Consider the following 23,856-nt stretch of genomic DNA (forward strand, 5'->3'; position numbering starts at 1 on the left):
CAATTCAGGATTGGCAAAAAAAAAAGTTTCACCTTGATTGGGTCAAGACAATTAAAATAAAGTGTATATTCAGTCATGCTCTAGCTCTCATTAAGAGCAACACAAACTAATTGGGGAAGGGTTAGGCTACATTTGTAAAACTTCGCTCCTGACAGGATTGCAACAGGACAGAGTGGTCAACTTATACTGTATGGAGATAGGGGTCTTGTTGTGCAGTGGTAGTGTCCCCATCTTTAGACCACGTCCTACATATGCCAGAGGGCTTTCACAATATGTCCAAACAGGTTTGTCAAAAAAATCAGCATTACCATATGGAGAATTGCTTCTGAAGGGTCAAGAGACCACTTCCTGCCTTTGTCTCATTCCTGTTTACATTAGAACATTGATCTCCATTTTTATTTGGAAGAACAATATTCATTTGTCACTTGATATGAGAACGGTCCTGGGGTTCAGTCAGAATGGGATGTAGACGGAAGGGGGGTACTGCAGATGCTGGAGATTAGAGTGGCGCTGGAAAAGCATAGCAGGTCAGGCAGCATCCGAGGAGCAGGAAAATCGACGTTTCGGGCAAAAGCCAGAATGGGATGTAGTCTGTCGTTGTGTAGTCAGTGCTGAACTCTCCAGCTTCCAGCCAAGCTGCTAACCGGTGCCCCCTTGCTGTAGGTGAAAGAACTGGAAACTGAACTGGACGGGGAGCAGAAACGCCATGGTGAGACAGTGAAGAGCCTGCGGAAGAATGAGCGGCGGCTGAAGGAGCTAGTCTTCCAGGCCGAGGAGGACCAGAAGAACCAGCATCGCATGCAGGAGCTGGTCGAGAGGCTCCAGAACAAGCTGAAGGCCTACAAGAGACAGGTGGAGGAAGCGGTGAGTAGGCCTTCCCTTCCCGGCGCACCTTGAGAATGAGGCGGCTCCGACAAGCTGTGCTCAGAATTAGTCGGGACATACGCAAACAGAATCCTAATTTTTATTTAGATTTGTTCACGGGCATATGAGGGGCGAGGGCAGGGGCAGGGGCTGGCATGTGATTGGCTTGACAAAGCAGTGATGAGCCTTTGCCCTTGATGAACCAGTGCAATCCATGGAGGGTGTGGGTATGCTCACACAAGGGGATTTGAGCCAGTGAAGGAACGGCGATATTTTTCCAATTCCACTTGGAAGGGAACTTGCAGGTGGTGGTGTTCCCATATTTCTGTTGCCTGTGTCCTTCTAGATGGAAGTGGTCATGAGTTTGGAAGGTGCTGTTTAAGGATCCTTGTACTTTTGCTGTACATCTTGTAGATAGTACACACTGCTGCTTCTGAGTGTCGGTGGTGGAGGGAGTGGGTGTGGTGCCAGTCAAGCAGTCTGCATTGTCCTGGATGGTATCGAGCTGCTTCAGTGTTGTTGGGGCTGCACCCATCCAGGCAAATGGGGAGTATTTCGTCTCACTCCTGACTTGTCCCTTGTAGATGGTGGAGAGGCTTTGGGTAGTCAGGAGGTGAGTTACTCAGCACAGGATTCCCAGCCTCTAACCTGCTGTTGTAGCCACTGTGTTTATGTGGCAAGTCCAGTTGACTTTCTGGTCAATCGTAACCCCAAGGTTGACAGTGGGGGATTCGGTGAATGTCAAGGGGGCAAGTGGGGTGGTTAGATTGCCGCTAACTGGTAATGGTTATAGCGTGACATTTCTGTGGTATGAATAGGTGGGGGAACCAGGGTAGATTAAAGGTAAAAGGCAGGAAGTTTACAGGGCATTTAAGGAGAATCTTTCACCCAGAGGTTGGTACATATCTGGTTCTCAGTGCCTGAAATATTTAGGAAGTATTTAGGTGATCCTGTGAAACATCATGGCAAAGCAGGCTACAGGCCAAGTGCTGTGCAGTGGGGATAGAGTAGATAGATGTTTGACAATGAGCTGAAGGGTCACATGCTGTGCTGTGACGCTCTGTGATTCCATGATGCGGCAACATCAGTTAGACTCTCAAGGGTCCGAATTCTCCAAGCTCCAGAATATAAAGTGTTAGTACACTTTGAACAGGCCTCATTGCTTCCAGTGTGGGTGCATTTGGGAGCTTAAAGCCTTCACAGGTTGCACTTTGACCAGTTCTGAGACTCTTGATGTTGTAAGGCCTAGCTTTCCAGGTTAAAGGAGGCCTAGTGCCTGTAAATGGTGGCCATTTTAGACCTGACAGGAAACCATGTTCAAAATGGATCTGCCTGTGTGTTACCACCAAATCCCAACTAAGACACTCAAAATGTACTCCATAGGGTTTCTATTTGATTGGTGTTACAGGGCTTTTAGCTAAATACAAAGCTGAAATGATGAACAAAATAAGCAGCCTTTTAAACTGCTGCTGGAAATGCACATAAAACACCACTGGAGTAATTCCTAGTTCGGACCACCTTAGTCATCTGGTAATGATGTGGTTAGCGGTGTGATTGAAAGCCCAGTGTGAAGTATTACAACCCCACCTACTGGAACCCAGTCATCAATAATGAGACAGGCTGGCTGTATTCCAATCAAACATGGGCCATGCTTCTCTGTCACAGCCCAGAAAGATTGGAGACAGGCTGTAATGTTCCAGTCTCTGCAATTTTCCCATTTTAAACATCCAAAACTGGTGGGTAGATGGAGGTAGGGGGACAGTTGGCGATAAAGAATCGGATGGCAATCCATCAGGACGTTCCTGGGCACAGTTACAGGGTGTCATTAGTGAGATGATTCAGTCGCAAGACTTGGGGGTAAAACACTGTGGTACTTGATGCAGTTAAAAAAAAATCTGATTATTTTCTATCAAATGGTTGTGGTTATTTTTCATGCTACGCAGCTCCTAGCTCAACAAGTATTTATTAATTATTGGATAGAAAGAAGTAGATTAACAGCCTCATGGGGTTGCTGTAGCTACTGTATTTATGTTGTCTGTAACGGAGCAGGAAAAACTTTTCCTACTGTTATGGGCAGCACCATGGCTCAGTGATTAGCATTGCTGCCTCTCAGCGCCAGGGACCTGGATTCAATTCCTGTCGCGGGCAACTGTCTGTGTGGAGTTTGCACATTCTCCCCATGTCTGTGTGGGTTTCCTACGGGTGCTTCGGTTTCCTCCCACAGTCCAAAGATGTGCAGGTCAGGTGAATTGGTCATGCTAAATTGCCCGTAGTGTTAGGTGCAGGGGTATGGGTCTGGGTGGGTTGCTGTTTGGAGGGTCGGTGTGGACTTGTTGGGCCGAAGGGCCTGTTTCCACACTGTAGGGAATCTAATCTAATCTAATCATTATGGTCTGTCTTCCATGTTGATTTGTTCCTTGGCATTTACTGGTTGACTGTCATTAAGAAATCTTTGCCCATTGGAGATCAGAGAGATTTCAAATGATCTTTCAAGTTCCTGTCAGATGGAGGGAGGAACCTAAAGGGTGTACTTGATGTTTGCTATACTTGGTAATTTAGAAGCGGTGGGGGAGGATGGTGGTGATTTTGCAGTGTGTTAATTTTGACTGTGTTGAGTGTCGTACCTGGTTAACCCTGACCCCCTGGGATTGCACATCTGTGGTAAGCCGTACTGCGATCCAGGAGGGAGAGCACTGGGAGACTGTGTGGCATCAGGCTTCACTGCCATTTCCATGGAAGAATGAGGCCACAGTCCACTGCAATGGAGAGGTGAGGGTCAGCTGTGCAGAGACTCCCATTCCTGGCCTCCCTTCACCATCTCTCGCTCTCTCTCCCCCTCTCTGCCCGACAGGAAGAGCAAGCCAACATGAATCTGGCAAAGTACCGAAAGACGGTTCATGAGTTGGACGACGCAGAGGAGCGGGCTGACATTGCCGAGGCGGCACTGACCAAAATACGGACCAAGAACCGGGCCAGCTTTGGCAAAGGCTACTCCTCGGTAAGTGTTGCCGCTGCCTTGTTTCATCCTTTGGTACAGTGAATGGTCTGTGTGTTTGATTGGGGGTGGAAGGAGGGGTTTTCCTGGACTTCAGCGTTTGCTGTCCTCCTCCATTCAAATCAACAGAACCTCCCACCACAAAAATGACCTTCCCCACTCAGGAGGCAAGGCGTGCATTTATATAGCACCTGTCCTAACCTGGCTCAGCTATTTATTAGTTGCTAGTGTGACCAATAGCACAGTCACAAGTCTTAATTCCTGGTGCCTCTGCAAAGGTCTCCCAGAAGCAAGTGAGGTAATCCTTAGAGGCTGGATTGTCTGCACAACTCTGGAGAATTTGCCTGTCACAAGGGCCATGAGCAAGATTCCTATCAATGGCAATTTTTCTGCTGCTTTGCATCAGTTTATGCTGGAGGAATCCTGTAGATAATGTTCCCTGATTTTGAATATTAGTGTTCCTACAAGCCTTAATGCAGTGAGGCTGATATGTACCCAAGCCACCTGTCAGGGAAATCTGAATTGAAGAGTTGGTTGCCAAATGATAATTGAATCACATCTTAATGTGCAGCTAATCTGAGATTTGATGAGAGCAGACAGATGTCTGGATCAAAGGCTTCTGAGATATCTCGCAGAGTGGTTATTATCCACTGAATTACAAATCAATGTGTCATTGGGGACTCACTGTCTACTGCAAGATTCAACAATTCTCCCAGTTAATGGTGCCGTGTTTTGACAGTGTGAGGTGTCTGTTCCAAGACAGCACTATAATGTTCACAATCAGAAAGATGCCAAAACTGTCGCAGAGACAAGGGCCAAGCTCATGCTACCTCTGCAGTGTGTTGATTGAAAAGCTACATGATTTTCAGGCAAGAAGGATTCCCGGTTTAGTACAAAACAGCAGCAGTAAACAAGGTAGCACTCTTATGTTAGACCCACACTCTGTAGCAGTACTGTGAATGCACTCAGGATTCAGCACTTGGATCCAATCTAGTCCAGCAGAAGGCTGCCTGGCATTTAGGCCCAAGAGGCCCAGTCTTCAGGTAGTCACGGACTGGACATATCCTGATGCATGTCTTTCAGGAAGTCTCGGGAATCCTGACACACCACAACTAACCACTAATTGCCCGATAAATGTAAAATTATGGCAATTACTCGGCTTTCAAAACCCTCAAGGTCTCTGAATATTAGAAGGTTTTGATGAACTCATTGTTGTAATTGGTCAGAAACTGTCACAGGGACTAAAATCTGCTCTAGCTTCTGATGTAAAAGAAATTCTTGAAGGGCTTGTGCCCGAGATGTCGACTCTCTTGCTCCTCTGATGCTGCTTGACCTGCTGTGCTTTCCCAGCACCACACTGTTAGACTCTGATCAGCTATGATCATATTGAATGGCAAGGCGGGCTCCAGGCCCAATGGGGAGTCCTTTTTGTATTTTTTTGTGCACAGTGCTGTTGAGGAAATGGCAGCATGGCACTAACTGCTTCACCAGGTTGCCCTGAGTTTGGAATGTGAGAAGTTATCCGGTCATTCTCAGGTCTCAAAGAACAAAAAGAAAATTACACCGCACAGGAACAGGCCCTTCAGCCCTCCAAGCCTGCGCTAATCCAGATCCTCTATCTAAACCTGTTGCCTATTTTCCAAGGATCTGCTCCCTGCCTATTCATGTATCTGTCCTAGATTTATCTTAAATGATGCTATCGTGCCCACCTCCATGCAGAGGGTGGTTGGTGCCTGGAACACATTGCTAGCAGAGATGGTAAAGAACTTTCCATGTGTATTTCCCTTAAACTTTTCCCCTCTCACCTGGAACTCGTGACCCCTAGTAATTGAGTCTCCCATTCTGGGGGAAAAGCTTCTTGCTATCCACTCTTCAATACTTATGATTTTGTAGACCTTAATCAGGCCCCCCCCCCCCTCAACCTTCATCTTAATAATTTAAAGTAATCCTAATCTACTCAACCTCTCTTCGTAGCTAGTGTCCTCCACACCAGGCAACATCCTGGTGAACCTCCTCTGCACCCTCTTCAAAGCATCCACATCCTTCTGGTAATGTGGTGACCAGTATTCCAAAGGTGGCTGGACCAAAGTCCTCTACAATTGTAATGTGACCTGCCAACTCTTGTACTCATACCCTGTCCAATGAAGGAAAGCATGCCTGAGACATTGAGAGACTCAATTATTTCCATAAATCCAGAGAGCACCACACAGACACACAAACAGACACACACACCAAAACACATGGATGTTGTCACCAAAATAATTTTCTGACTTTATCTGCTTTATCCTCCAGGGTTACAATTCCCCTTTTACCACCTTAGTCAGATCACCGAGCTCCACTGGCTCAGAGGGACGAGGTGAGAAACTTCTGAACGATGAGGAGTCCACCTCTCTCATTCCGACCTACCTTAACTCTCTGAAAAAGCTGATTGTGGACTGACTCGCAGGAGAAAAGGCCCCATTTCACACCCAGACTTTTCCTGGGAAATACCCCACATGGGGGAAGAAAGGCAGCCACCACTGACCACTGGAGAAACTGCCCACAAACTGACGTAAACACCTTGCTGCATGTGATGCCTTTTCGTTGTTAACTGGACATCCAGACTGGTAGGAGCATCAAATAAACCCATCTTACCAAGTGACGTTTCATCAAAGCTGTTTTAGAAAATGTAATTTCCACATGTAATTGCTTTTGTTCAATGAGATGAAATGCACCATGGCTTTGTGTTTTGATTGGGAGCAGTGGGTCAGGATACTGTTGACACTGTATTGCATGATACCAACAGATCAGGTGTTCCTCCTTATCTGCTGATCACTGATGAACTAACTTCAAGTTTACTTGGTCAGTCAGATTGGCTAATAGTAGACTGCCATTCAACCTGATCAGCTCTTCTAAGTTCCAGTTGTGGTTTGCCATGTTTTGACTCCATCTTTCAGAGATTAGTTGTTACGTTCCCAGGTAGATTCTTCAGTCGCTTTCAAAGTGTCGATTTGTACTTCAAAGCCACACTGTCATAAAAATGTTGAAATTTTAAACAATTGCATTCCTATATGTCTGAGAACTGCATTGTATTTATATATTTTATATATATGGTGGACTGCTTGGTTGAATCTAAGTACAGCTTTAAATTGGCCTATAATTGTGGATGGAATTCTCCGCAGCGAGTCATTATTTTACTCTATCCTATACCTTTTGTATAATCAATGGTGATTGTGAATATATTATTGTGCCTTTTAAAAATATAATAAACCAATGTAATCTTCTTAGAACGGAATTATTTTTTGAGGAAGGGAGCAGCAGCTGTTTGTGAAGTAGTAGTTAGGGCTGTGCATTATCATGTATCTCTGAACGTTAAGTGGCTTGTTAGTGTCTTGGTTAACAAGATCGTGATGTTTGGGGTACATACTGAAAGGCATAGAAGGGAAAATATCCTCACCTTCTGCCAGTGGGTGTTTGTGGAAATTAGGAGCCTGAAATCTAGACTGTGAACTATGATTTTGTGAAAACGTTGTTATGAAATAGGCAGTAACTCTCGGGAATCATTGAGGTGATTGAATTATGGGCTCCATTTTAGATTCCAGCAGAGTTTTGAGGGAGTTGAACTCTCAATCTCTTGCTATTATTAAGATGGAGAGGTTTAAGAGGAGGTTGGGACTTCTTTCACTGGATCATAGGAGATTGAGACAGGACCTTTATAGAGGTTTACAAAATCACGAGGGGTATAGATAAGATGGATGCTAGATGTCTTTTTCACTAGGCATATTTTTAAGGTGAGAGGGGAACTTTTTTTAAAATACAGGGTTGTTGGTGTGTGGATTGAACTTCCAGAGGAAGTGGTGGATGCAGGCACAGTTACAATGAATAGGAAGTGTTTGGAGGGACGTGGGTCAAGTGCAGACAGGTGGGACTAGTTGAGTTTGAGATTGTGGTTGGCTGGACGCTGCATGACTGACTTCATAACAGTGAGCCACAGTTGGCAATGTGGGTGTCAACCCTGATCGTGCTTACTCTTACTTTGGTAGAGCTTTGCTGTACAACTTCCATGGTTTCTCTGGATAAATGCAACACAATGTCTAGTTATAACTTGTGCCAACATGATGAATAAAGGTCCGAGCAATCTTCAAAAGTTCAGTATCAATAAGCTGCACCGCTGATTGAGATGCACTTTGTCAATAAGATGGAGGAACACATGCTGGTTTTGTAAAATGGCATTGCATTTCCCATTAGCAGCTGCGATCTGCATAGCTGAGAACATTTGGTGGCACTTGTGGTTACTGTGAAATATGAATTGTGCGTAACAAGACCCGGAGGTATTTAAAGCAGACATTGCAAGCATCTACTGCAACACACTTGAGGGCAATGTTTCAACAAGATGTCATTTATTATATGGAAAATGTTCAGGTTTTAGCAGCGATAGCCTTTCAATGAAAAAAAGTTGCTTTTATAATGTGAATGTTTTAATATCAATTTAACTAGATAGAACATGTATCACAACTTGCACAATATTCAAAGCAACATACAGTGTTAAATAGGAACCATTATATTGCTGTAAATACAGCTTGGTCAAATTCATTTTGGGGTACTTTCACATGAAAACATCTTGGATCATAAACCTCATCTTCAGTGATTGCTGGTTTATGGAAAACTATGAAACCCCTGTTATACAGTACATCATAGAATTTCAATTAAGTAGAGAATCTGTGCCATTGTAAAAATGCCACTGATTTATGAAACCCAGTGGGTAAGCTATGCAAGTAGCAATTTTGCTTAAAGTTGTAAATGTTAATACCACCCCCCAATATACATTGATTGACAAAATGTGCCTAAGTAATTTTCCTGTAAACTGTTAATTAGGTGTTTTATTTTTAAACTGTGTTTGCATTATTTAAAGAAAAGCTTAGAATAGCAGTAGTGCTGGGTCCTCATAAGCTAACAAACAATTATGGGCACAAAATCATATTCTCACTGGGCAACTCAACTGTCTACAAGCCTGCAAATTTAACTGGTTGGCATTAACAAGTTTGGAAGCATCGCAACATAACATTTTCATCTAGAAATCTGCTCTATCCTTTGGAAGCCATTGTACACCTATGTTGGTGTGATCCACATTTCTAAAAAGGATAAATGAACATTTCTGTGGCTGAAACTCTTCTGTCAACATATCCCTTCTCAGAAGGTTCAGGCAAAGGGTGAGTGAGCCACCAGATAACAGACAGACAAAATTAAAACTATACTAAACAAAAAGATTACAGCAAAACTTGCCTCAGAACATTGATTAGTGCATATTACTAATTTGAGATTTGGTCACCCAAGGAACCGATCAAGTCTGACTGGAAGGTTGTAGAAAAGAAGTGAATAGAGGATAAATGAGACCCCATGGAGTTACCTCCTAGCAGTAGGTTGTACACATTTCTCATGTGTAAGGTGAAGTGAATTGAAGAGTGTGATAAACTATCTAAAAAGGACCAATCACCATGGTAACAAACTCCAACCAAGACAAAAGAGAATGAAAGTGATCTTTCTGCAGAAGATTAATTTGAACCTTCAATAGTTGACCTGTCAAAGTCCTGCCATTGTAAATTCAATTTGGAGCATTTCCCTCAGCTAGATTCCCTGTAGAAATTGACTTCAACATGAGAGAGATCTGGAACTGGAGGGCCTGACTTTAACTCACTCAAAACAGTTAAGACCTCAGGCATAGAATTCCAATCTCTTGGAACATTTCTGATTTGTTCTCATTTTCACAATTTTAAGGACCAATAGATAGTTCATGATGCATTGCACACCAAACTTTGTAGCCTTTCATTAAAATCTACTGAATATCAATTTTAGTTATTGCAAACCTCCCTGCGTCCTTTGTACCCAGGTTAGTCTGTGATCCCGCTCAATTGTGATCAGCTACTAAGAATGTTATCTGGCTAACTTGTATGGGGAGGTGAAATTTGGGAAAAATAGAAGATTGGAACTCTAACCAAAGCTAAACTGGTTTTCACGTGAAAGCTCCCACTTTGATCAAAGGACAACCACATTGCACTATTTGTTGGAATGTAAGGAAGGAGTAGTGGGGGTGGGGTGGGGTGGAGAAAGAGGGGAAGGTGGAATCACCGACAGCAAAGAACTCTTGTGTATATATACATGCTTAGCATGCAAGAGAAAGCTTTTCCACCATTGCTGGTGAATAGGCAGTTTGATAACAAGAAAACTCCTATTAGCACAGAAAAAAAAACAAACTGCTTATTAAAGTTGACACGGATGGCTAAATATTTAAACTTTTTTTTGTTCCATGAACACAAAAGGCACTGGGTTATGAGCTTGTACTTGTAACTTCCATTGCACGTCGTATCCTCGACTCAATCCATTCATTTGAAGACCAGCAAAATCTAACTGCTCAGTCAATGCCTGTGAGGGGGGGAAAATATAACTAAAGCCCTCCTATGGGCTTGCTCTCTATAATTCCATGTCCACAGGCCGGATATGGCCTGTCTTGTGCTCTTTTACCCATGATTCTCTATCACGGTTGGGGTCAACCTTCCGAAGTAGCTTGTCCACTGGTTCAATGGTCTAGAAATGAAGATAGAAACAAAAACAATATGAAACAGTATGCTCGACTCGAAAATGACCATCATTTGAACCTTTACATGCTGAAAAGAGTTGGTAGGTGAACTCTACTCGCGCCACACGTGTTGCTAGACCAGAGTGTTTCCTGCAGCTTTTGTTATTGTTTCCAATTCTGGCACCTGCAATATTTATATTCTGTATTGAGGAATCCTTTATGACTTTTAATTGAACAGTTTAAAAAACAAGATGCATCATCCAGGTCTACCTTGACCTTTGTTGTTCCCCTGGAATGTAGCCAAGAGGAAGAGTTGAAGAAAGAACAATCGAAAACAAAGATAAACCTATGGCAAGCTTGGCTTTGAACAATGAAGAAATTGAGATTGAAGGAGGTAAAGGGTTCTATTGCTCTGTAACCAGACGACTAAGAGTCGCATGTGCCAGATGGTTTTGAAGAAGTAAGGAGGCAAGGCTGGCTATCCAGCCATGTATTTGGTGGATAATCTACAATAGATAAAATCTTGCGACGTAGTGAGTAGTGTGCTGGAGGTTCTAATACAGTGATATGACACCCATGGAATCTGCCAAACAATCTACAAATCCTTCCAAACACCTCCCATTGACCTGACCTCAGTCATCGACATCCTGGGGTTACCACTGACGAGAAACTGAACTGGATTTAATAAAAATGAAATGTAACTAGGAATCCTGCAGCAAGGACCTCACCTCCTGACTCCCCATCTTCCAGGTACAAGTCAGGAGTATGTTGGAATATTCCCCACTTTCCTCAATGGGTGCAGCTCCAACAACACAAGAAGCTTGACACCATCCAGAACAAAGCTGCCCACCATATCCACAAACAGTCACTCCCTCCACCACCAGACCTCAGTAGCAACAGTGTGTACTACCTACAAGATGCACTGTAGAAACTCACCAAGACTCCTTAGACAACATCTTCCAATCCAATGACCACTATCACCTAGGAGGACAAGTACAGCAGATACATGGGAACAGTGGTTAGTACTGCTCACAGCGCCAGAGATCCAGGTTCAATTCCCACCTCAGGTGACTGTCTGTGTGGAGTTTGCACATTCTCCCTGTGTCTGCGTGGGTTTCCTCTGGGTGCTCTGGTTTCCTCGCACAGTCCAAAAATGTGCAGGTTAAGTGAAGGGGTAAATGTAGATGAATGGATCCGGGTGGGTTGCACTTTGGCAGGTCAGTGTGGACTTGTTGGGCTGAAGGGCCTGTTTCCACACTAAGTAATCTAATCTAAAACCACCACATACAAATTCCCCTCCAAGCTACACACTATCCTGACTTGGAAATATATCACTGTTCCTTCAGTGTTACTGGGTCAAAATCCCAGAATGTTCTTTCTAACAGTACTGTAGGTCTACCTACACCAAATGGATTACAGTAATTCAAGAAGGCAGTTCACCACCATCTTCAGGGGTAATTAGGGTGGGCAATATATGCTGGCACAGCCAATAATACCCATGTCCCATGAATGAATAATTCAATCATGACCTGTGGCTCTCGATTGCATTACACGTGTAACTAGCACACTGCCACAGCAGCCCAGACTCCTCAGGCGTCCAGTATTAATCAGACTGATGCAACAGCACAGGTTTTGTTCCCCATTCCAAGTGGGGCTTGTTGTCCATAGTTAGACAACTGAAGCAAAAAAATAAAGATACTGTAGATATTTTCTCTAAAATACAAAATTGCTCCACCTTGCCCATCCAACGTGCTAGACTGCACAGGGTTTTGGAGACAATCCAACAGAATGGGTTGCCTCCTTCCACAACTCCCCTCGGTGATAGTCACAAGTTACCGAATCTGCATTTCATCCTGAGTATAGAATCAGGGCCCAGCGGTGAAACACCTGCTCATTCAATCACAGAGTAACCACAATCATTCCGTAATCTTCCTCACTGACTAGCTGCAGTGATCACCTTCCATTGCTTTAATGTTGAATTACTTCATTTGAGACTTTTGTTACTATTTGTTTGGGTACAGTTCATAAAAACAGCAGACAGCAAAGGCAGCCTTTCCCTAGTATTAACTGTCAAATAAGTGGTTAACCTGAGCTGTTCAATCTTCAGTGTTTTACCATAGTGATTAATTATGCCAGATCTTCTGGTAAGTCAATGGGAGCCACAACTGATGGGACAAGTATCATGTCAGTCAGAAATACGTTTAATTAATTAGGCAGTTCATTAAGTGCAACTAATCTAACATCCAAAGACTATGGAAAAGATTTTTGTTATGATACACCCAGTTGCTGATAGCTGATAGCAATATGCTAGGCATAAATTTGGCAATTCCATTTGGGTGATTGGGTGTGAGCTATTTCCATAAAACCTTAAACAAGGGCCACAGGATGTTTATCTACAATTTAGTAAAGGGAAATCTTATCGGTAACTCAGCCTGAAATAATATTTTCTCTTGGTGTGAGAGAACAGTAGGCCCCCTAATTATTGGAAAACTTTGAAAAATTGACTCACCCAAGTATTCTCTTGGAGGATTCTACAAAGACTTGTCAACTGGGCCTCTTGGTTAAAGTCCAACTTGACTAGTTCACCATGAATCAAGGCAGTTCCAAATAACCCAAGGCCCCAGTATCGTGTGTCAACAAAGAGTGAGATGATGAGGTATAAGTAGACTATATTGGGAGTAGAAGTACACTAACTCCACAACTCTCAGTGTCATTAAATATCCTCCACAGCAGCTTTTCCCAGTATGACCTCAGACATATTGCCTCCGACTTAGCATCACCCTAGGGAGGGAAGAAGGGCAAGGGAGAGCTGGCTGAAGATGACTTGGAATTTTTTTTCAAAAAACGTTCATGTAAAAGACCTACCTTTAACCATTTATTTTGCAGCTGCATTCAAGTCTTGAAGATCTGAAGATTAGGCCACACTCTCCAATAAAAAAAAAGTTCAAGGAGGCCTCCCAGTTGGTCACATTCAATCCAAGTTCCATGGCAACCATTGGTGCCCTGGGACTCAGAACCCCAAAATTTCAGCTTGTCACCTCAGAATCGGGTGGGGTGGTAGTGACCCATAGTTTAGGAAGTCCTGCTCTATAAATCACTTAACAAGCAGAATTTTTTTCAAATGGGGTATCTCTGACTGAAAGAAAAATGCACGATTATACCATCAGCAAGATGGCAGAGTTTATACATAGCTGGACCACCTTCCCATTGGTTAAAAACTACCCTGTTTGCTGGTAATATCCCTGCAAGATTATCTTTCCTTCGAAAAATTTTTTTAAAAAGGAAACAAAACACAAATGGCTGGAGAAACTCAGCAGTTCTGATTGCATCTGTGGACAGAAAACAGAGTTAATGTTTCAGACCCAGTCACTCCTCTTCAGATCAGCAAAAAGGACCCAAAACATTGACTTTGTCTTCTCTCCACAGATCCTGCCAGACCTGCTGAGTTTTTCCATTTGCAATTCTTTTTTTTTAATAAAATGTTTTGAGTGACCTGACCAGTTTAGGTTTAAAATTTAAGACTCCTTTTAATCCTGAGGAATCAAGGAAGTAGTGTTAATGTTGCAATGACAGAGTTACTGTGAGCAATCTCCACAAGGATAATAATCCCATTGCCTTTGTTCTTTCTTGGACACTTTATCGTCAATTCCCACTGGTCTAAGACAGAATGCTGGAGATACACAGCAGGTGTGGCAGCATCTCTGGAGAGAGAAACATTGAGTCCAGTATGACTGCTTCAGAATTGAGGAAAAGTCATACCAGACTTTACACAATTTCCAGCATTTGCTTATTTTGCTTTTTTTAAAAAATGGAAACTTTAATGCAAATGAGAGTTTATTGACTCTATGCTTCATAGGTAGAACACACCAGATGGCCTCCTTCTTTAGAGACCGCAATTTCCCTTCCCACGTGGTTAAAGATGCTCTCCACCGCATCTCATCCACATCCCGCACCTCCGCCCTCAGACCCCACCCCTCCAACCGTAACAAGGACAGAACGTGCCTGGTGCTCACCTTCCACCCTACCAACCTTCGCATAAACCAAATCATCCGCCGACATTTCCGCCACCTCCAAAAAGACCCCACCACCAGGGATACATTTCCCTCCCCACCCCTTTCCGCCTTCCACAAAGACCGTTCCCTCCGTGACTACCTGGTCAGGTCCACGCCCCCCCTACAACCCACCCTCCCATCCTGGCACCTTCCCCTGCCACAGCAGGAACTGCAAAACCTGCGCCCAGACCTCCTCCCTCACCTCCATCCAAGGCCCTAAAGGAGCCTTCCACATCCATCAAAGTTTTACCTGCACATCCACTAATATCATTTATTGCATCCATTGCTCCCAATGCGGTCTCCTCTACATTGCGGAGACTGGACGCCTCTTAGCAGAGCGCTTTAGGGAACATCTACGGGACACCCGCACCAATCAACCACACCGCCCTGTGGCCCAACATTTCAACTCCCCCTCCAACTCTGCCGAGGACATGGAGGTCTTGGGCCTCCTTCACCACCCCTCCCTCACCAGCAGACGCCTGGAGGAAGATCGCCTCATCTTCTGCCTCGGAACACTTCAACCCCAGGGCATCAATGTGGACATCAACAGTTTCCTCATTTCCCCTTCCCCCACCTCACCCTAGTTCCAAACTTCCAGCTCAGCACTGTCCCCATAACTTGTCCTACCTGCCTATCTTCTTTTCCACCGATCCACTCCATCTTCCTCTCTGACCTTTCACCTTCACCCCCTTCCCCCACTCACCTATTGTACTCTATGCTACTTTCTCCCCACCCCCACCCTCCTCTAGCTTATCTCTCCACGCTTCAGGCTCTCTGCCTTTATTCCTGATGAAGGGCTTTTGCCCGAAACGTCGATTTTGCTGCTCCTCGGATACTGCCTGAACTGCTGTGCTCTTCCAGCACCACTAATCCAAAAACTATGCTTCATAGGACAAGTCACTCATAGATTTTGATTTGTTCCTTGCATGTAAGGTCATTTTATTCAAAAAATGCAGGAGATTAAGTAGAAAGAACCTCCTCCAGACACTTAAGAAACACAGAATCCTGACAGAGTGGAAGCAGACCATTTAGCCCATCAAATCCACACCATCCTTCCGCAGAGCATCCCACCCAGACCCATGCCCTTACCTTGTCCCTTTAACCATGCATTTCCCATGGCTAATCCACCTAGCCTGCACATTCCTGGATGCTATGGGACAATTTAGCATGACCAATCCACCTAACCTGCACGTTTTTGGACTGTAGGAGGAAACCACACAGACACATGGAGAATGTGCAAACTCCACAAAGACTGTCACCTGAGGGTGGAATCGAACCAGGTTCCCCGATGCTGTGAGGCGGCAGTGCTAACCATCGTGCCATCCATTGTTGCCAGTGACAGTCTACTGGTACCAACACTAACTGTGCACTTTTCTGATGGAGCATGCTGCAGGTCACTAGGTTAGTCAGTTAAATAAAAATTCAGAGCAAAGGGGTAAATCGCAGGAATCCAGCTCAGGTAGGTATTTAGAAGAAGGAAGATGAATTGTGTTTCAAGAACGTTAAACCATCCTTAAAAGATAGAAAAGTTAATTGACTTGATCACTTAACTACAAGCGGTCACATAATCAGAACTTGATAGCTTCAACAGCACTAAAAGCAGCAGCTTGTATTGTGCACAAGTTTGTTTGATAATTACAAAGTGTGGCAGACACAATCTGTAGATAGTCATGTCTGTGAACAAGTGATGGAGACAAGCCTCCGATGACAACTCTTTAGTGGCTGTTGAGGTGAATGATGCCTGTGAAGATTTCTAAACGACAGCCATGCACATTGTCAGACTAGCAGTACTTTCAAGACTTCAGGAGATAATGTGGAAGACATGCTTATTTTAAGGGCAAAGAAAAACTCCCTCATTATTTTGAGTACCACCTTTAGTTTACTGTGAGGAGAATGTAAATGGGGTAAGGACTCAGAGCTGATTAACAGTTAACAGAGCTCTGAACACATCTTCCCTGACCATAACCATGTCTACATCAGACTTGGTTTGCTTCCATGATGAAGAAGTACCCTCACTCACTGCTAAAGTCAGTCTAGAATTCTCAGAGTTCAGACCTTTTGTTTCTCACTTGTTCCTCCAAGTTGGCAAAAACATCTATTCAACATCATACTTCAGGCAGACTATGTGCAATAAGTTGTCTACTCTTTGCAAGAGAGAATGAAAAACAAAGAGCAGCAATGTGCACATCACGGGTGAGGCCAGTATTTGTTGTCCATCCCTAATTGCTCTTGAACAAAGTGTTAGATCGTAAGACATAGGAATGGAAGGAAGGCCATGCGATCCATCAAGTCCACTCCGCCATTTAATCATGGCTGATGGGCATTTCAATTCCACTTACCCGCACTATCCCCATAGCCCTTAAATTCTTGATCTCGCAATGAATTATCAATCTCTGCCTTGATGACACCCTTGAAGATTCTGAAAAGCTGTTGCTGGACTTTTTCAGAATCAGCCACTTTGCTGTGGGTCTGGAGTCACATGTAGGTCAGACCAGGTTAGGATAGAGTGGGTTTTAATGGATTGAAGGGTCATGGAGAGAGTGGGCAGGATTGCTTGCTCCTGCTTGTTGTTCTTAAGTTTATATAATACAAACCCATCATCCTTGAACATTTAACTGGATTCCTGTCCAGCAGTATTACCATGATGCTACTCTGCCCCTCAAAATTCTTACACAATGTTTGGGCGGCACGGTGGCATAGTGGTTAGCACTGCTACCTCACAGCGCCAGAGACCCGGGTTCAATTCCTGCCTCAGGCGACTGACTGTGTGGAGTTTGCACATTCTCCCCGTGTCTGCGTGGCTTTCCTCCGGGTGCTCCGGTTTCCTCCCACAGTCCAAAGATGTGCAGGTCAGGTGAATTGGCCATGCTAAATTGCCCGTAGTGTTAGGTAAGGGTATGGGTGGGTTGCGCTTCGGTGGGGCGGTGTGGACTTGTTGGGCCGAAGGGCCTGTTTCCACACTGTAAGTAATCTAATCTAAAAAAAAACAATGTCTTGTGTGAAATCCCAACTGTATCCCAACATCCACAGGTCATACATTCAGATGGTGGTTTGAAGTGAAAACTTTCCGATACAATACTACAGAGCTTCATATATCAAATTGTTGTTCGAAAATGACGATACATTTAATAATGATCTGCAGAACGTGCACATGTCTGTCCTTATATCGGTGTCCTTCACTGAGAACGTGTCTCTGCATACAACAAAGAACACATACTCAGCTGGAATAGATTTCAGAAATCCCCTAGCTCCACGAAAAGGAAGTCAATCTTGAAACCTGAATCATAAGCATGCAGAAAGAAAATTCAAGCAGCATTTGTTTTGTATCAATCAATCAATCAATCACTCTTCCCTCCTCTCCCCGTCCCCATGACAAATAGTAGAGAAGTATTGGAATGCTTAGCAGTCTGATCCATTGATTGTTGAACCACATCAACAATGCTTTTTTTTTGTGGCCAGCAAAGCCTGGAATAGGACTTGAATCAGTCAATCCACAAGACATCCCACTATATATTTTTAAAAATATATTCACAGGTTGAGGGAGCCAGCATTTACTGCACATCCCTAATTGCCCAAAGGGCTCTTAATTCCAGATTTCTATTGACCGTCTGCCGTGGCAGGATTTGAACCAGAGTTCCTAGAAAATTACCTGATTCTCTGGTTTAACAGTCCAGCAACAATACCAATAGGCCATCGCCTCCCCTACATGTGTTAGTGAACCTCTCACAAGCTAATGCTGCGCTGCGCTGCACTGCACTTGTGATTCATTTTCTAATACGTTCCACCCAGATGGACACGATTCACAAAATATCACACATACTTGAAAGGCAAACTACTCACTGCTTTGTTTTATCTTGAAAAGTTGCCAGCAGTCCAAACCAGTACAACACAGAAGTGTGTTAATCCCTCAACAAAGTTACCTCTAGCACACAGAGAGCTGGGCTCGCCTCACGAGGCCACATGTACATTAATAAAGAAAGCACAAGCAATTGAAGAGAAATATAGAGTAGGGGTGCATTGCCTGAGCAGCCACATTGTTGCCATCATCAGTTCTCACTGAAATATGCTGGAGTTGCACATTGTCAGACGCCGATTAGACTATTGGTGCTGATGACCACAGTAACTGCCTATGTGACATACGTAGCCAGCACATCAGTTCATTCAGCCTGGAAACCTAGAATTGAGCCAATGTTCCAAAGTAGCATGCATTTATATGGCATCCAGAATGAATCACTCATATTACTGGACAAAATGTGCTACACAAGGAGATAATAAGACAGATTACCAAACACTAGGTCAAAGAGCTAGATTTTCAGTAGTGTTTTAAAGGAAGAGAGGTAGAGGGGCCTAGCAGTCTCAGAAGGGAATTCCAGACAAGGCCAAATCACCTGAAAACATGGCTTCCAATAGGCCTACTATTACATATCAGTAAAAGGCCCGATGAGGAGGAGTGTACAAGTTTTGGAAGGGTCATGGGGCTGCTAGAGATTACAGAGATGGGAAGGGGCAAGGTCATCGAGTCAGTGTATATCAGTGGCCACAGGTACAGTGGATGAAAGGGCACAGTGCAAGTTGGAATTTGGACAGTAACGTTTTGCATAAGCACAAATTTGTTAATTATTTTCCCCGAGCTCAAGAGCCATTAACTGAACTGTGATGAACTTTGACTTAAGTTTTTTTAAAACTTGTGTGTGACTTCTGTCATTGATGTAGGTGCGGAGGCAGGATGACATTTAAAACATTTCACTATTATCCGTGTAAAAGTACACATGACAATAAATTTCTACTCCATTCCAATCTAAGATGGGTCATTGAGAATAGCCCTTTTCACTTCAGTTCCTCTCTTGATTCAATTTCCATAGAATCTTTACCGATAGAATGTTCTCAAGGTGTGTTGAAGAAAAATAATGGCTGCTGTTGGGAGATTGTCAAAAAAATTGTAGTTTGAGTAGATAAAAATTGTCTACAATTATCCTGAAAATACTTGGATACAATTTTAAGATAGGTTTTTAAAAATCTTAATTACTACAATAACACAAATTTAAAAACAAAGATGCTGAAAATTAGTACAGAAGGAGGAAGTCCTGGAACTTGCCAAAGAGAATCTTTGATTGTAATTTGTTTTGCCTGCATTCAGGGGCCTAGATAAGGCAACACCACAAACTTGGAGCAATTTGAACCTTGCTTGTAGATTAATCAGGTCAGCCATGACTATAATTCTCCTCTCGTTGGAATGAAAATCAAGAGAGGGATATAATGTGCTATTAATCTGATATTGAGAGTTAGACTAAACCCCAGAACCGATGCAACTCCTCCCAGTGTCATGAAGTGGTCTCACCCACAATCGGCAGATGGTTAGAATGCTCCAGCAAAGGGAATTAGGTGCAAATCCCATGTATGAGCTCCCTGTCCATCACAGCCAGCAAACCTACAATGTGACATACAGGAGTATTCTCGACTGCACCTAAATTGTGCTGTCCACTGAAGAATCCTGCCTGTGGGAGTGAGCAGACCCTAATGTGAGTGACCACCTGCTACACATAACCAGGTTTGGCAGCTAGGAAAAGGGGTGAACATGAAAACGTCTCATCACTTGACAAACGGCAAGGCAGTTTCAGAAAACTAACACCCAGATACAGATCCAATAACATCTATCTGTGTACGTGAAGGACTCCAGAGATTAAATTGAAGTACTACAGGCAGCTTGAACACGTGTAAAACAAAAACTATCCAGTTAAGGATTTGCAACCTGCTAAACTACTTGTTACTGCATACAGGAGAGGTCCCTGAGTGCAGTGAACTTGACCTCTGCTAAAAAGGCAAACAAGTTCTGCTGACCTTTTTTCAAAGCATCGCTGAGTATATAAGCAGCCTTGCACCTTTGGTAATTAATAGAGAAGGCTAATGCCTGATCTGTTGTGTAGATCAAATGTCAATGAGAAATTGGGCTGACAGAAGCTTTCTCTCCCAAAACCCTTCATCGCTGATGAGATAGCCACCCAGTGGACAAATAAGAGGAGTTTTCATTGCAAAAGGCTATTGTTCTCCTTCATGCACTCTCATATTTTGGACTCCTGCCAAACCATTAAAAGGATGTGTTGCTATTGGAAACAGCTTGGGTTTTGCCAGCATCAGACCAGCAATGAGCTATTTAATTACCCAGCCACTCTGTATTACTGTCAAGATAATTAAAGATGGCAGCAAAGCAGCCAATGAGGGATGCCAATTTGAAAAATGGACAAAAAAAAAAGTGAGAGCAAGGTGTGTGGGACTACTAATTTGGATAGCTTTCTCATAAACACTGCAGGAAATACATTGAATTCCTAGAGTGCTGAAAGAGGCCATTGGGCCCATTGAGCCTTCACCGACCTTCCAAAGAGTATCCCACCCAGACCAACCCTCCTACTCCATCCCCACAACCCTGCATTTACCCTGGCTAACGCACCTAACCTATATATGCTTGAACACTATGTGGCAGTTTAGCCTGGCCAATCCACCTATCCCGCGCATTTTTGGACTGCGGGAGGAAACGAAAGCACCCACAGGAAGCCCCTCACACAGATACGGAGAATGTGCAAACTCCACACAGACAGCTGCCCGAGCGTGGTCCCTGATGCTGTGAGGCAGCAGTGCTAAGAGCAAGATATTCTTCGAAAGATTTCATTAACGTAAGGTCACACAAGGCAACAAGTGGAAGCAGATACCTTTACAGTCCTTGTTGAGGTATGTAAGGAGATTGGCAATAGACATTATTAGATGTTAAAAGAACTGGTCAGGTGGACCACTCAGCTTGGTGTGTTTTCCTACGATGCTACATTGCTAACACATCCTAAAATTACTTTGCTATCAGTTTGACTCCCATCTTGAGTTTCCAAGATAATCATTGACTAAGGGCAGCAGTAACCACTGGTTCCATACAAGCAAGTTTCTCTTACACTTTGGTTGAACATGTCGGTCTCATGGCGAAGCTGTGTGTACTGACAGAGGTGCTGCCGAATCATTTCGATCCTTTCAACCTCCAGCCTCTCGAGCTCCTGCAAAGGTAAAAATGAGCAGAGATATTTACCACACACGTGCCTTAATACTTGCAAGCTTCTGACTTAATCAAATTTAACATCCATTTAAGCAACAGGTTGGACACAAAGCTTTGAAATCCCCTTTGTTAAATTTGTGATTCTACACATTTCATTCTTTCAGATTTGGAAACTTGCACCATAATCCAGCGAAAAAAAAGTGTAGCTACTTCTAACAATAATAGGCCCATTAAAAACTTTAATTGCAGAGTTTGTCAGCAATTAGTAAATAGGTTATTACACAGACCCTACAGCACAGTCTATTTGTGCCAACTGCACTACATGTTCTACATGAGCCACCTGTCTCTCTCATCTCAAAGTGCCACTACGTGTGTGAGAGTGTGAACTCGCGAGAGACAGTGTGATCAGAGAGTGGTGAGAGAGAGTGAGAGTGTAAGTATGTGTGCTTGGAAGGTTGGGGGGGGAGGAGTGAGTGGTAGTGATGATCACAGACCTGAAACCCATTTCATTGTTGTGGCTGTCAGATTTTTCCAACTAAAGAACGAGCAAGTAAATGCAGGGCTGTGGGAAAATCACAGGCCCAGTCTCCATGCCTTCTTTACTGCTCAAGATGATCCCATTCAACAATTTACTGACATCTCAGCGATAATGGGGTGAATTGCTCATTTTGACACGAGATCATGAGATCAGGCTGGTTGCTTGTTAAATGTCCATTGCAGTCTAGGGAGACTGAAGATTGACAGATAAACCAAAAGAACCAGCCAATTCTCATTTTTCTCCTGCCAAACAAGTAGCCGCAACATGTCTAGCTTACATCGAATTAATGTCCAAATAGCACTCGTAAAAGAGAAGCATCAGTTGAAAACTGACACTTATTTCATGACGCTTTGTATTGTGGCAACAGTGAATTTGTCGTTTCAATTTTGTTTTCCTCAAAGCTCGGTGAAGTTATGCCAGGCTTTTGGGAGGTAATTGCTGACAATCTGTTCCCATAGCTAAGAATAACTAGCAGATTCTAGTAGACAGAGAGCTACTTTTTACACTGTGGCAGAACAGTACTGATACTGAAAGGCCTCTTCTTCAGTACATCCCCTTGTTAAAGCACAGTGCGTCAGCACAAAAATGGTAAACATGGGTTGAATTTATTACTGGTGTAGTATTTTCCAGCTACTGCAGGATCTGCTTTCTGAGTTCACCACTTTCCTAACAGGAAACAGATGTGAAAGACACCGTTAGCTGCTCTTCTGAATGCGACAAAACAGGAACTGCCAAAAAACAGTTCAATTTAATGTAACTATGAGCTCGTATCCTAAATTTCATGGCTTTTGACTATGAATCAGTCTGGATCATCAACTATCTGAATCATGGGTGGGAAGGAGAAAGCCCTAGCTGGGGAGAACAGTGTAAGTTGGTCAAATTGCAGAAAAATGTTGTGCAGTCCCATTAGCCACAGTGGAATGTCATAACACGTGCAAACACACGTGCAAATACTTTTAAGGGTTTTTGTGGTCACTACCCCAGGGCCCAAGGGATGCAGATTCAAATCCCACCTTCCTCAAATGTATGGTTTACATGTCCAAACAGGTTAATTAAAACTAATTTACTATTGGATCTGTGTGTGACATTGTAACTCAGGCAGAAATGCAGTTAATATATCGATATGCACACCCTCTGAACATTCTCACCAGGATGACACGGTGGCTCAGTGGTTAGCACTGTGCCAGGGACCGAGGTTGGCGACTGTCTGAGTGGAGTTTGCACGTTCTCCCCTTGTCTGCATGGGTTTGTTTCCTCCAGGTGCTCCAGTTTCCTCCCACAATCCAAAGATGTGCAGTTCAGGCGAATTGGCCATGCTAAATTGCCAATAGCGATAAGTGCATTCGTAGGGAGTAGGGGAATGGGCCTGGGTGGGTTACTTTTCGGAAGTTCGGTGTGGACTTGTTGGGCCAAAGGGCATGTTTCCACACTGTAGGGAATCTGATCTAAATCTGAAGTAAAACATCTTGAAATGTGACTAATCTAAGGAGCATAGCAACCAGTTTGTATAATTCATGAGATTAAAAGAAAGGGATTATCTGCTTATTAAGTGTTCTTGGTTAAGAACTCCTTTGCTCTTCTTCAGAATAGTGCATGGGAACTTCCATGTCAGCCCAAGATGAAGTTGCTATAGTCCCAGAGAACCATTGGATTGCTGTCGCATTAGAGAGAGGTGATTGATGGTGGCTGAACCAGAGGGTCATCATGTCTCAAGCTAGGGGAGAGGTTGAGAAGGAGTAGGAACTTATTCTGGTGTAAGTTCCCACAAAAGCCTAGGGCACTGTCGGTGTGGAGTTTGCGCATTCTTCCCGTGTCTGCGTG

At 43.7% G+C, this 23,856-nt stretch overlaps 2 protein-coding genes across 14 annotated transcripts in view; one reads left to right on the forward strand and one right to left on the reverse strand.

Moving 5' to 3' along the window:
• The window catches only part of LOC122562023 (putative uncharacterized protein MYH16), a 276,206-nt gene extending 269,085 nt beyond the window's left edge, over positions 1-7,121 (forward strand). For all 12 annotated transcript variants that reach the window (XM_088000458.1, XM_088000463.1, XM_088000459.1 and 9 more), the window contains 3 exons: positions 664-864; positions 3,716-3,862; positions 6,152-7,121. In XM_088000458.1, coding sequence (XP_087856584.1) covers positions 664-864; positions 3,716-3,862; positions 6,152-6,298 — 495 coding nt within the window. In that variant the 3' untranslated portion in view covers positions 6,299-7,121. The remainder of the gene's footprint in view (positions 1-663; positions 865-3,715; positions 3,863-6,151) is intronic.
• Positions 7,122-8,216: 1,095 nt separating this feature from the next.
• Positions 8,217-23,856, reverse strand: part of gas7b (growth arrest-specific 7b) — a 456,796-nt gene continuing 441,156 nt past the window's right edge. For both annotated transcript variants that reach the window (XM_043714439.2, XM_088000468.1), the window contains exons 13-14: positions 21,400-21,498; positions 8,217-10,420 (exon numbers count right to left, since the gene is read on the reverse strand). In XM_043714439.2, the coding sequence (XP_043570374.1) occupies positions 10,307-10,420; positions 21,400-21,498 (213 nt within the window). In that variant the 3' untranslated portion in view covers positions 8,217-10,306. The remainder of the gene's footprint in view (positions 10,421-21,399; positions 21,499-23,856) is intronic.

Source organism: Chiloscyllium plagiosum, unplaced genomic scaffold, assembly GCF_037043375.1.
Source record: "Chiloscyllium plagiosum isolate Xiang-an unplaced genomic scaffold, Cpla_swu_hap1 HiC_scaffold_25, whole genome shotgun sequence".
Taxonomy (NCBI): Eukaryota; Metazoa; Chordata; class Chondrichthyes; order Orectolobiformes; family Hemiscylliidae; genus Chiloscyllium; species Chiloscyllium plagiosum.